This window comes from Trichoderma atroviride, chromosome 1 (genome assembly GCF_020647795.1).
Source record: "Trichoderma atroviride chromosome 1, complete sequence".
Lineage (NCBI taxonomy): Eukaryota > Fungi > Ascomycota > Sordariomycetes > Hypocreales > Hypocreaceae > Trichoderma > Trichoderma atroviride.
In genome coordinates this window covers 3,786,913-3,799,478 of record NC_089400.1, presented here as the reverse complement: position 1 = coordinate 3,799,478, position 12,566 = coordinate 3,786,913, and the positions used below count along the sequence as shown (strand labels likewise).

The 12,566-nt window shown below is 49.2% G+C and overlaps 3 protein-coding genes across 4 annotated transcripts; 1 reads left to right on the top strand and 2 right to left on the bottom strand.

Moving 5' to 3' along the window:
* Window positions 1–497: 497 nt before the first annotated feature.
* Window positions 498–1,504, top strand: TrAtP1_001360 (uncharacterized protein; the record flags this gene model as incomplete). The annotated part of the gene is made up of 2 exons (XM_014086115.2): window positions 498–555; window positions 720–1,504. 2 exons carry the CDS (start codon window positions 498–500, stop codon window positions 1,502–1,504), a joined length of 843 nt encoding a protein of 280 aa, XP_013941590.1.
* A 786-nt stretch (window positions 1,505–2,290) lies between these two features.
* Window positions 2,291–3,374, bottom strand: TrAtP1_001359 (uncharacterized protein; the record flags this gene model as incomplete). The annotated part of the gene is made up of 2 exons (XM_014086116.2): window positions 2,291–2,979; window positions 3,188–3,374. The coding sequence occupies 2 exons, from the start codon at window positions 3,372–3,374 to the stop codon at window positions 2,291–2,293; spliced, it is 876 nt and encodes a 291-aa protein (XP_013941591.2).
* Window positions 3,375–7,900: 4,526 nt separating this feature from the next.
* On the bottom strand, window positions 7,901–10,880 carry TrAtP1_001358 (uncharacterized protein). 2 transcript variants are annotated; one of them, XM_014086117.2, is made up of 4 exons: window positions 9,785–10,880; window positions 9,566–9,650; window positions 9,324–9,490; window positions 7,901–9,229 (listed from the first exon to the last, which is right to left on the bottom strand). In XM_014086117.2, exons 1-4 carry the CDS (start codon window positions 9,855–9,857, stop codon window positions 8,025–8,027), a joined length of 1,530 nt encoding a protein of 509 aa, XP_013941592.2. In that variant the 5' UTR covers window positions 9,858–10,880; the 3' UTR covers window positions 7,901–8,024. The 2 variants fall into 2 exon arrangements, with proteins under 2 accessions (XP_013941592.2, XP_065967034.1); XM_066110961.1 differs by having other exon boundaries at window positions 7,901–10,492; window positions 10,550–10,880.
* Between the last annotated feature and the right edge of the window lie 1,686 nt (window positions 10,881–12,566).

The following is a 12,566-nucleotide window of genomic DNA, read 5'->3' as shown; positions in this document are numbered from 1 at the left end:
AATGGATGCAGCCTCTATGAAACGAGCTGCATTGATATAATGCGTACTTGATCATTCTATACAGGACAATATATTGCCTCGCAGCAGCAGCAATAACCCACGCCCTGTCTAGATATATATTTCCAACGGCAAAGCACGGAGAGGGCGTCATTACTCTTTCCGGCTCGCCCCCACCTTTTTTTCCCAAGCAATCAAGTAAAGCTTTTTTCCCTCTTCAGCCTCATCCTGTCTCTCTCTCTCCAACTTGCTTTGTTTCCATACTCATTTTTAGCAAGCAATTTCTTTCTTACTTTGCAAGAAGAAGAGCCATAATACAGAATACAGGGGTCCACTGGCTTTATAAAGCAATAAATAAAGCGTTTTAGGTTGGAAAGGGAAGAGGGTCATCTTTAAAAAAGTGGTGTGACTTGACATAGACTTGGGGGGGGGTAATGCGATTGAGCCGGCTGCGATATTTTGCTTCAACGACGACAACGACGACGACATCTGCGGCAAAGATGGCGCTGTACCGACGCCCTTCGCTGGTTGCGACGACTGAGGAGGAGAAGCTGATTTGTACGTCTTTACTGCCGACGCTCATCCTGCTTGTCACATACATCTCATGGGCTATGATGACATGACTCACTCCACCACTCACTCACCACCACGATGCCCAACTCCTCCTCTCACATACACCCTCATGCTCTCAATCAAAAAAAAAACTAACATGGCAAAAACAGTCGCCCCCGCCGGCCACAACCCCCACGGCCAGGCCGCCCAATTCACCCTCTCGCAGCTGCACCTGCACGACCTCAACCCCACGTCGCCCATCCCCCAGTTCCACGCCTGGTTCTCGCTCGCGCAGCGCACGCCGTCCATCTCGCAGCCCGAGGCCTGCACGCTGTCCACGGCGTCGCTGCCGTCGGGCCGCGTGTCGTCGCGCGTCGTCTACCTCAAGGAGCTCGACGCCCACGGCTTCGTCATGTACACCAACCTGGGCACGTCGCGCAAGGCCCGCGACCTGGCGACTAACCCGCACGCCAGCCTCGTCTTCTACTGGCCGCCGCTGCAGCGCCAGGTCCGCGTCGAGGGCATCACCGAGACCAACTCGCGCGAGGAGAGCCAGATGTACTTTGACACGCGCGTGCGGGGCAGCAGGATCGGCGCGTGGGCGAGCAAGCAGTCCATGGTGCTGAAGCCAAAGGCGAACAAGGTAAACGGCCGTCTTGGAAAGACGAGCGAGGCCGAGGCCGAATCAGCAGTAGCTGCCTCAGACGGCGAGGAAGAGACGGAAGACGACGGAAGAGCCGAGCTGGAGGGCTGGGTCAAGGACGTCGAGGAGCGCTTCAAGGACCAGGACAAGATCCCCGTGCCCGACTTCTGGGGCGGACTCCGTCTTGTGCCGCAGCGAGTCGAGTTCTGGCAGGGCCGAGAGAGTAGACTGCACGATCGCTTCGTGTACGAGTGGGAGGAGGCCAAGGATGGCAAAGAGGGACGCTGGCGACTGGAGAGGTTGAGTCCCTGATTCTGACATGGCCATGTATGTGTGTGTGTGTTTTTTTTTTTTATATCTTGGTGAAAAAGGGGGTTGCGATCCCTGATACATATAGCAATGAGTGATACCTATATACATGTATCATTAGAAAATACAACGACATTTCACAGGATAGAATAAAGGTCCTGATATCGGCACGATAGACAAGTCATCAGACAGTGACAGAGGTTAATGAGACAAATACGGTGGAATAAATCATCATACGGGATATCATATCCGCTCGCCTCGACAGGCAAGCAGCACTAAATGATTCAACTCTACTATGCTCGGTATGTAGATAGAAACACGCATGTAGCTACTAAATAGAAGATCCAAGTGGTATCAAAAAAGACGCAATTGTCTCATCACATAGCAATATCCAGCTCATAGAACATCTCCGAGTAATGGACCCCATGGGTTCTTTGCCCATAAATGTGTCCACCCAATCAAGAAGACGAAATAGATAAGCACCCATCAAATGGCCAAGGATGAGAATGAAGAATTCAAATGATCCAAGAAAAAAGCAAGACTCCGTAGCCCAAGTAGCCAGTGTCCATCTGGCCAACCATTGCTCCTCGCTTTGCGATCCCCCAAAACGCCGTAATAAATATGCTCGTGTGCCCAACATGCTAAGCGTATTGAAAATAGAAAGCCAGGTATTAAAAAATGAATAAAATGCCCATCGCTTTGTCAATGACTCGTCAAAAATAAAAAAAATGTCCCTCTGTGTTGAGGGATTATCAGCCGCAGCGTCGACCTTCTTTTGCAGTCTCCACATCATCGAAACCCGTCTAGCAGAGCCACTCCAAGCGTCTTGGAGCGGTTGTGACTCGGCACAAACTCGCAGTCGCTGCCAGCTGCGCTATCCGGAGGCGTGGGTTCGCGAGCCGTGTTCCATCGCGATCCCGACTCTTCTAGGTCTCCAGCGAGTTGCATGTCCACCATGGCGTCCGTGAGGTAGTCATCGTCGTACAGCGGCAAGATGCGGTAGTCCAGGCTCTCCAGAATACGCAGCTCCGTCAAGTTGAGCTGATGGTTTGACCATAGGCCGCGGCCCCATGCAAGACGGTAAAAGTCCGGTGGCTGCTGCGAGTCCTGCGTGAATTTTGCCGCAATAATCAGGGCAGCCAGGATGATGATTTCGGGACGCACGGAGTCGATGTGAAGCTGTTGGCGGGGAGCGTCGCGCGGTGTCAAAGGCAGTGAGTGTCGCTTGACGAGGGCCGGTGATGTCACGGTTAGCGAGTCCAGATCGTCATCGTTGGAGCGCATCGGACACGAGAGCGGGCATGAGAGCCGCCACGTTCGCGCAAATTTGGTGTCGAGGCTGTCGAGGATGCAAACCGCCAGCGCCAGCACCTCTATGGAGAGATCGGCCCGCGAGAGCATGGCCTGCACAAAGGGCACCGAGGCGCTCGCCAGCGACGCCGATGCGGGAATCAGATTCACGAGATGGATGGCGGGACCTGTGACCCAAACTGTTAGCCATGTGATTCGCCCATGTCCAAAGCGGCAAAGGCAAGTCCCAAGGGGTTGCAGCGATAATACTCCGTATTCCGTATTCCGCGATCCGTCTAAGCACATGCAAAGCGGTCCACGCTACACGGAGTACTTGGCAGAGTACTTGGCACACAACTTTGCAGAGACACGCGCTGGGTGCTGCTAAAAACTCACCTCGATATCGCGGGTTCAGCGTGTCATCATCCTCGAGCGATTGGTCTGCGAATGACGGCTTGTTCAAGGTCGGCGGTGGCGTGGGCAATCTGGAGAGCGGCCGGTATATGAAGCTGGCGCGCTCATACTCGTAGTCACTGTCGTCATCTGCGGCAAAGCGCACGTCTCGGCTGCCTCCTCGCTGCATTGTGTTGGTGGTGGTGGTGATGTCGTGTTGATTCTGTGGTATAGTGTTCAAGTGCTGTAGAGCCGCTTCCCATGGCTTGCCGTGCAAGCAACAGCTCCTCTGGGTTTCGATGTGGTATCAACCTTGTCTCTTCCTTTGGATCCCTTCTTTTTTATCTTATTTCTTATTCCTTCTCGACAAGAGCTTCTCTTCCTTCACTCGGTTTCGTATAAATATGCCGTCGTGGGTATAGTGTATAGAGCGGGGGAGCAGCGAATATGTAGTAGTGCCAGGCCGGAGCAGTAACTCGTCGATTGCGGCCGGTAGCGGTATCTGATCACGCGAGCACAAATGCAAGGAATCGTCAGCAAATGCCAGCAACAAACGAGCGACGCAGCAGTGAATCAATGCCGAGAGGGACGCAGGTGGGAGGTCGCGCTGCTAATATATGAATCCAACCACCGTCTCGAGGCAAGCAGGACATGTACATGTACTCCGTGCAGGCTCAGGTACAGGGGGGGTCCCCTCCCTAGGAGAAGCCCGCGCTGATGCTTCCAGCCTCTGTATTCCCGTCTGGAGACCGGCCAAGTAAGGCTGAACACTACAAGCACAGTGCTGACCCCAGCGGAGGCGGTGCCAAGGCCAGGGAGCCCAGTGACCGTGCGGTGGCGCACCCGCTAGAGGCCGCTAGAGCACCAGCGGAGAGAGCGCCAAAACAAGGCCGCTAAAGGGGACGTTCCAGGGGCTCTGCGCCAGCGAATAGAGAGCCGCTGCTGCTCGGCAACATCGCAGTCCAAGCAACGGCCCTCCGAGAGCTTCGGAGGTACCAGCCGGCGGCGCACTCTATGTGCAGGTACCTGGACTCTTGCTATTTCCCGCTACCAGTAGCTCATGCATCAAATCAATCAAAATGGAACCCCAAGGCGGTTTCGCTTGGCCATGTTGCTGCTGCAAGTGAGATTGAACATGTGAGATTTTGCTTCAAGAGGTCGAGAAAAGCATAGCTTATTTGCTCACCAATCCTTCTCTTCTCGTCTCTATTCTTAGCCTTGTGGTTAGTCTTGGGGCTCGGGCAGCGTCGCACGAAAGAGAAAGATAGAGGGAAAAAAAAATTGGTAAAAGCTGCTCTGGTAAAAGCTGCTCTGGTAAAAGCTGCTCGCCTGGCTACTAGAAATCCTTGAAGATGTCCGCTCGCAAGACATTCCCAGTGCTACGCACTCGGCGAATCAGCATCTTGTTGGACCATCTTATCAACCAACATGTTCATTCGCGTACGTAAATCGTTCAATATTGCAATCAACCATGTGCTGTCTCTGCAGGAACAGTTCGTCGGTGAACAGCGGCAGCGTGACAGCCCTTGCCTCTTCTGTCTCAATAGTGACATGTCCCCGAGTCTGCAGCAAGCGGTGAATGCTTGGCCCCTCCTTTCTCATATACCTGGGTAGGTATTTCATGGGTCCTCTTCGCTTAAACAGGACATCTTCGAGATCGCGGTGCCAGGCCCTGCCAGGAACAGCTCGTTGATTTCATTCATGACATCTTCATCGTGTATTCCATCGCTTGCTGCCGCTGCTGCCGTTGTCAGTCCAGTTCAAGCCCAATCTGGTCCAGCGTGTCTCTGTGGCCCCTTTTTTGTCCAAACGTCATTATCCCTGACGCGCAACGGTGAATACGAGCCCTCCAGTTTTCCTACTTCGGCTCGTACGAGCACCGTCCTCCGTGGCTTGAAAACAGTGCGGTGCTAATGAAGCGTGATTTACTGCTCTTGCAGCGGCTCGTGGCTGTGGCGTCCAACCGTCGTCTACCAGCGATTCTTCCCACGGTGGAGACGCGGCGAACAAACACCATCGACCCCTTTAATTGTTCAACTTCCAGTTCATCTCACGGAGAAAAGGACGATGCCGGGATTCCGCCAAGTCGACCTCGGGTCCTCTTATTTTCGTTTCTTTTTCTCAGCTAGTAGCAGCAGCATCATCCAAAGCTCATATTTTTGGAAAGTGTTTGGTTTAGCTTGCTCCGCCTTCGTCTAGCTGTTAAAACGAGATTGCGTGACTAGTTGGTCAAGCAGCCTGAACGCTAGATTTGCATATCCCATCTTGGCAGTCGTTTCATTGCCCCTTGCAGCGAGATGGCCTACTGCCAATGATACAATCGTAATCAATGGAGAAGATCCCGAGCCCTTTGGCCCACAAGCATCGTGCGATGGACACGGAGTACCTGATGATCATTGTCTCACAGAGCAAACCTTAATCGCTAACCCGCATTGTGAAGATCCGCGAAGGGTCAGGCGCATATCCTGCAGAGGCAGATGCAGAATCTATGGCTCGGAAAGGAGGTGGCGTATCGGGGATTTTGAACAGAAGCGGACACTTCACAAGATTCTTCATCCGCAATCCATTATCCCAAGGCGATATGGAGCAGCACCGAAATCTTCGTCAAGAGCAACACTATGCCACTCATTGACCCAAAGAACGGTGGGGGGCTCAGCTAGCTCAGGATTGTTTCGATTTGGTCCGTTGCCGATGCTGCCGCGGATCATTTACATGCTGGGGCCATCTAAGCTGCCATTAGTGCTAGCAAATTTCGGACAAGAAGTAAAAGAAAATAGAAACCGACTCCCATAATACGTACTCCGTAGATGGTATCTAGATGACGACCAGCACGGAGAACGGCACACTGGGCATCAGATTGGTTGGTATTTTCGGAAGCGGCACCGAAGCCAATCTAGGCTTGGTGGCTTGGTATACGCGATATTGCTCGGTGAATTTTTGAGTTTGCCAAGGTTCCTGGAAATTAAGAGTTACCCAGCCTCGCTAAGGATGCCTATGAACCGCCTGTTGCGAGCTGCTGGATTGATTGCACTGTGGACGAAGTTGGGAATAGGAGACAAAGAGAAAGAAAGATGAGAAATCAAGGAGACCTGTTAAGATTAGGAGTCAGTCTCAGGAGGAAAGATGGTAATGGTTCAAGCTCGCGGAAGGCACCGCCCTTGCTCCTTCTGTGCACCAGGGCTACATACGGTGCTTCTAATATTCCGCATCTAATCTAATCTCTCATGTCATCCCAACCACAGAGGCTGTATGTAACCCAAATATCAACATCGTCGTTACTTGTCGTCTTTCCGCCCAAATGCAGGGCAAACGATGAAAATAATGATCGTTACATACAGTGCTTACGAATAGGGCCAAGCTCAACACTGGTTTCAGTAAGCGGCCTTTACCCAGGATCCAACACGTGCACGACACCTAAAGGCCCTGATTGTACAAGAAGCATCTAGTTTCTACCGCCGTCAATGCGCTGTCGATGTCGGGCCTTACCGCTCAATAGCCCGGTTTCAACGGTGAATCTTTTTCTACTAAACAAAGTGGGGAGAGAGAGAAAACTGCTCCACGGCGCTGTGCTCCATGTCTGGGCGGATAGAACAAGTACAGCATGTAAGGGCCTGCTTACATGTACCTGCCGCCTCGCTCTCTCCGCGTGACGGTGATGACCATCTCCTTCTTACAGTATCTTCGACTGATCTGAGCCCAAGTCCAATATGACTGGATCCAACGAATTTTCCAATTTTCCAACCAAATCAGCACAATATACGTGGCTGCCGGCTAGCTCGCCGCAAACAGAGGCGGCGAGTTTCTTAGCGTAGGCATTTTTGCCCTCAGCTCTTCGCACTAATCATCTCTTCCCGCGGCCATGAGATGAGCATCAACGCCACGTACATGTCAGATGCTATTTAAGAGCCGGCCCTTTACTGTAAAGGGTCTGCTGGGACAGTCAGCCTCAACAAGCCCGTCAGGATTTGACCTAGGCTTCGCCATGGGGTCTAACAGCATCTGACTTGGCATCGCGCTGGTTCCACTCAGAATGCTCTATCCAAAATAAACAGACACTAGATGGTTGGCAATTTTACGACGAGTCGTGCAATCTTGGCGGTATGAGTTAATAAAAGCACTTTGGCCACTTTCCAAGGCAAAAAGATGTTTACATTACCTCCAAGGCGCAACTACACGCCTTCTGTGGCATGGCTTCAGCACTAGCTTGGAGCGGCTGAGCTGTCTGAGCACACAGCTAGACTACGAATCATGAAGCACATATAGTATTCAGATGGCCTCAGCGGTAAGTGTATCGTTTCAGCCGGAGCCAACAGTGCAGTCCTTCATTATATTACGTTAGATAGATATCAATAGTGTCCGCTGTCAGCCAGACGAGTATGTAGATACATGTACCTATGTAGAATAAGCCATTACTACGCGTATAGATGCCTGTTTTTTCTGATCAGTAGTATGGAAAGCTCACATAGTCTTGAACACTCGTACTGGCATACGTCCAGCATTGACGGTAGGTTTACCAAGTGCCGCCATCATGTGTGATTATATTTAGACCGACCTGCAAAATTGTCAACTTGAGATTGCTTCGATTCGGAGCCATTTCACATAGCCGCCTCAACCCATGGTACGAGCGATGTATTCGAATCTGCTGGTGCCGGAAGACGTGTGATACATACCAGCTCAAAGTCTTCCGCATCCATATCTACGTATAGCTCAAGGGATAAAAGCAACATGTTTATTTCTTAATCACCAATAATGAATGCTAATCTATGAAAAAGCGGCCAATATCAATAAAGGAGTGGAGAAGAACTGAAAGACAATCCATAGTCTAGTAAAGTTACACCTACTAGGCTGGACTTACTCTCATCTGTTCTCGCGAACGTTTTGTTACTTCATTCATCCGTCTTTCTTTTTCTTCCTCTTCCTTTCTCACCCTTACTCTTTCTCTTCTTTCTTCGTCTTCCCTCCTTTTTCTCTCCCTCATTTCCTTTACCTCTCTCCTTGTTCTCTCCCTCTCTTCCTTTTCCTCTCTCTTTTCTTTCCTTTCTTCTTCTCTTTTCTTTTCTACTCTTTTCATTACTTCTCCCGCCCACGTTTCGCCCATAGACTCCAAATGTCCCGTGTCAATCGTTTCCCGCACGCCCAATGTAACGGACCCTTGAAATAGAGCACGAATATCCTTGCAGCAATTTAGCACAGCGCCCCAGATCATGGCTCCAAAAAACCACAAGAAAATAGTCAACACAGTTACGGGTATCGTAACCGCCCAATAGATCCAGAATCTATGAGAGAAGCCCCAGATACCCGTTGGGGCATCATAGTTGAAGAATGATGTGCTGAAAAGGGCAGTAATATAGGCGGCTGGCAGGAAAAGCAGACCGGCTAAAGAAATGGTTCTCGTAGCCCCGGATTCAATTTGAGCAGATTTATTAAACGAAAGAGATATCTCGGCCTTGACTCGCTCGTGATTGGACTCGGCGCGATGCCGAAGATGAGTGAGTGTTGTTTGAAGATGGCCAAGACGATTTTTGATGTTCTGAGGAAAAGGATGGAAACGGTCCACGTTTTCCTTGTTACTAGGCTCGGTAGTTGTGAAGTGATCGTGATACTTTTGCATGCTGTCGAGGATGGATTCGGCGACATGAAGAGTCTCGTTGATGTGAAGACTGTGGCGTGAGACCTCGTGGAGGTAGTCGAACGGGTCACGATAAAGAGTTCGCTGTTTCTCGTAGTTCCTAATAAGAGTCCGAGATTCCCAAACGCACACATCATGGAGCGCGGCAACTTTTTCAACCATGGCGGGATATGCCCAAAACGGATCGCTAAGCTCACGAAGCTTGAGTTGTGAGATAATAAAGTCCCCAACCTCCTGTGCAAACTCGGGATGGTCGAAGAGGACAATTTCGGTGCGGCCTTTTGGGCATTCGTCCGAAGAAGCATACCACCTCACAAAGGCATTTAGCTTAACCCACTTATAATTGATATCATTTTTGTTATGGTGACCTGAGTTTGCGCTGTTGACGTGTTTCATGAGGAATCGAAGCCACGAGACTACTCTTCACCGTCAGTACACGAATGATTCATAATTCATACATAGTAAGCGGTCATATGCAGGAGTACGGGGTGATGGCAGTCCCTCACTTACTGGTACCTGTCCGTATTGTCCCACTTTCATCAAGCACATTTTCGTACCCAAAATAGCCGTTGGACCGCCTCGACAGCGTCGTCCACCATATCGGTGGTATATGAAACTTTTCATCGAATGCCTTTTTGCATGTATCGCATCTACGCACTTCGTCTCCTCTAGCATGACTATTCAAGGAAACCCTCTTGTCAGATACACAGAAATACCAATAATGCAAGGGTCGCGAGAGAGATGGAACTTACATGATAACAACATCAGCCTCAGCAAAGTATTTGGGTGTATTCTTCGTTATGGCCTCCGCAGAGATCGTCTCTTCAAATTCTCCGCCTAGATCGTTGGTTGTCAGTCAATGAATTCTTCCACTTCTCTGTTCTTCTCCATGGAATCTGAACTGTTGGTAGGAAGATGAAGGATGTGTAAAAGAATATGTGGCGGTGTACGGGCAAGGCAGCGAGACAAACCTGGAGATTGATGCCATGCCTGGTATCTAAAGGGCTCGCAGTCACAGCCTTGAGATGATTCCGAAACCATCATCTACCAGGGATAAATGGAAGTTTACAGTCGATCAACCTTGCTCGAGATTTTCGCGAAGAAGAAGAAAGTCCTGCGAAGGAAGCAAAAGGGCGCATATATGAGCAATACAGCCCGGCGAGCGTCAGGCCACAGCAATGCCACCCAGACGTATAGGAAATTGTTTGACCTGTCAGGTCTCTTACATTTAGCATCTGCCAAAAGTACGTTGCATCTGATGAGCAGATGAATGGAGATGCCGGCCTGCAATGTGTATATCTAGGATTGGTCTCCCTTCTCCTCTTATGGGGCTTGTCTGAGGAGACATACACGCCCCTGCACCGCCTCGCCCGTGTAACCTCACAATTTCGCCTCGTAGAGAAACCAACAATGTTAAGCGGCGTTTAACGTGCAAGTAGGTATATATATTCGCCTTCCACAATATGAAACTGATGTCACACCGTTCAACGTTGATACACCATACAGCGCCGCCTTTTTGCCGCCTTGAACAAATTCGAAAAACCCCTGTCTACCCCTCAGGCCAATTAGGCAGACCGGGGGGCTGTGCCGAACTGGATCCCATCCCGCCTATGAGAGGTTTATGAAGAATACCTAGTGCTCAGATAATGCATGTCTTGAAGAAAAGTTCCGATCGCTTGCTGATACATTAAGTAGAAAATCCCGCGGACAATGTGCAAGTACAGGTTGATACTCACAATCATGAATCCGTTTCCAAAGCCAAAAATAATCTTGATTGTCGTTCTAAGCAGATTATAAAGATGCCTCTACTCAATAGCTCGGTTTCCAGATATAGCACTTTATAAGCCCAAATAGTAAAGTTGAAGAGGAATACTAGCGGGATTTAGGTAGGATGGAAATTAGAGCGGCCTCAGGTATGACAAGTGCGAGGGGACAGATGCTGTTACGAGGCAGGTACTGCCAGTAAGCTCCTTGACTCGCTAGGCACCAATCATATCCTGAGGCTGAGTTGAATCAATTAATATATTCGGGGCTTTCTTGCATATCGCCTTCAAAGCATAGCCCCCCCATATAAGGCGACTTTGGTTACGCAATGAATCACGAGCCTTTTTTTTTTTTTTTTTTTTTTTTTTTTTTTTGCCTTTCTTTCTTCCTCATATTTATTGAGTCTGTTTTTCCTTGAATTTTTTTCAATCTTTGTAACAGCCTGTTAGGCGAAATCGCAGTGCTTTCGCTTCCTTCGCTTTGCGGCTCAAAATGCGCCCCCTCCCCTAGCAATGCCTATCTCAGACGAATCTCTCCGAAATTGACCATGGTAATCAACTCGTCCTATCATACTCTAAGTTTCTCACTTTGTCTTAAACTACCCCTGCTAGCATCTTGCAGCATCTGGCAGTATCATACATGAATCCTTCCGAAATAATCGTCGTCGTCAGGCTAAAGCATCCTATCACGTTCCAGAGTTTCTCGCTTATCAGCCCAACTCAGTATACCCCGGATAGCATCTATAATAGATAAAATTTTCCCGAACGTAGTCATGCCAGTTACTTGAACTAGCCTATTGTGTTCTGAGTCGGTGTCTTTGGTAAGGAGCAGATGCGAATTAAGTATAGCCAAGCCGAGTCAAGTTCGCGTATAAAACCACTTGAGTTTAAAGAAAAGGTAAGATTTAGATTATCCCATTTTTAGCAGACTAGGCAGGTTACTCATTGCATCTTACTATCAAAAGAAACAAATTTATACATCTTGCTTCCTATAATAATAAGAACTTCGCGGCTACAGGTCGTCTCTACAGCTAAAGTAAAGCATATCAAAAGGTTTTATTCCCAGTGGTTCCGCTGCACACAAGGGTTTCACGTCTACCGCACCAGATTGAGTCTACGTCCACCTCCAAATCATGGCATGGAATATGCGGGTTTAACTAAACTTTGGTTTCATATCGCAGTAATCGTGCACCACTCGGAATATGCCATCTTTCGTGGGCCTCACGGTATTTCTTGATTTCTACACAAACAGGGTGGTGGCCACCCATTGCGCATGGGGCATAACCAAGGATGGTGCTCCCCATTTTAAGGCTGTCCTTTGTATAATTAAAGCTCCCCCCCCCCCCAATCATTTAGAATACTCCATCAACGAATACTCTCTATATTCTTCCATATCAGATTCAGCTTCAACGTTTGAGACTTCGCGTCCAAAAATCATTTAGTTTTAGTACCCTCCAGTTTATCAATGAAATCAATCTCTACAGGTGCAACATTGTCGGACCGCCAGCCGCTGGTCCTCAGTGGCAGCCATGTCCTTGTTTTTATTACGCCTCGGTCGTTATACACGTTGTAGGAGCAGTAGCAGCAGTACCCCATGCTATACCTTAAGCTCTAGATAACAAAATCGAGATGCTGGATAACCTTTCCCCAAGAATTTTTATTTCATCATTTCCAGGTTCGCATCAGAAGAAATCCGAGACAAAGATTCATAAGCACCAGGTATCTAAGCCGCGGCATGCCCTACTGCCCCAACATCTCGCGTATGTACCAAGTACCATGAGATATTCTTAGATTCTCCCACCCAGACCTGTATAGCTGGATGGATTTAGTCATTTCCATACCGTCAAAAGTCCTATTTGACATCCAAGACGGTCTGAAGGCAGCTCAAGCCGGTACAAATTCTCTATCTGCCAGATAGGTAGGTACCTAAGGTATGTCGTTCACAACCCTCAATAAAACTATCACCTTCAAAAGCACCCGTAATTAATGA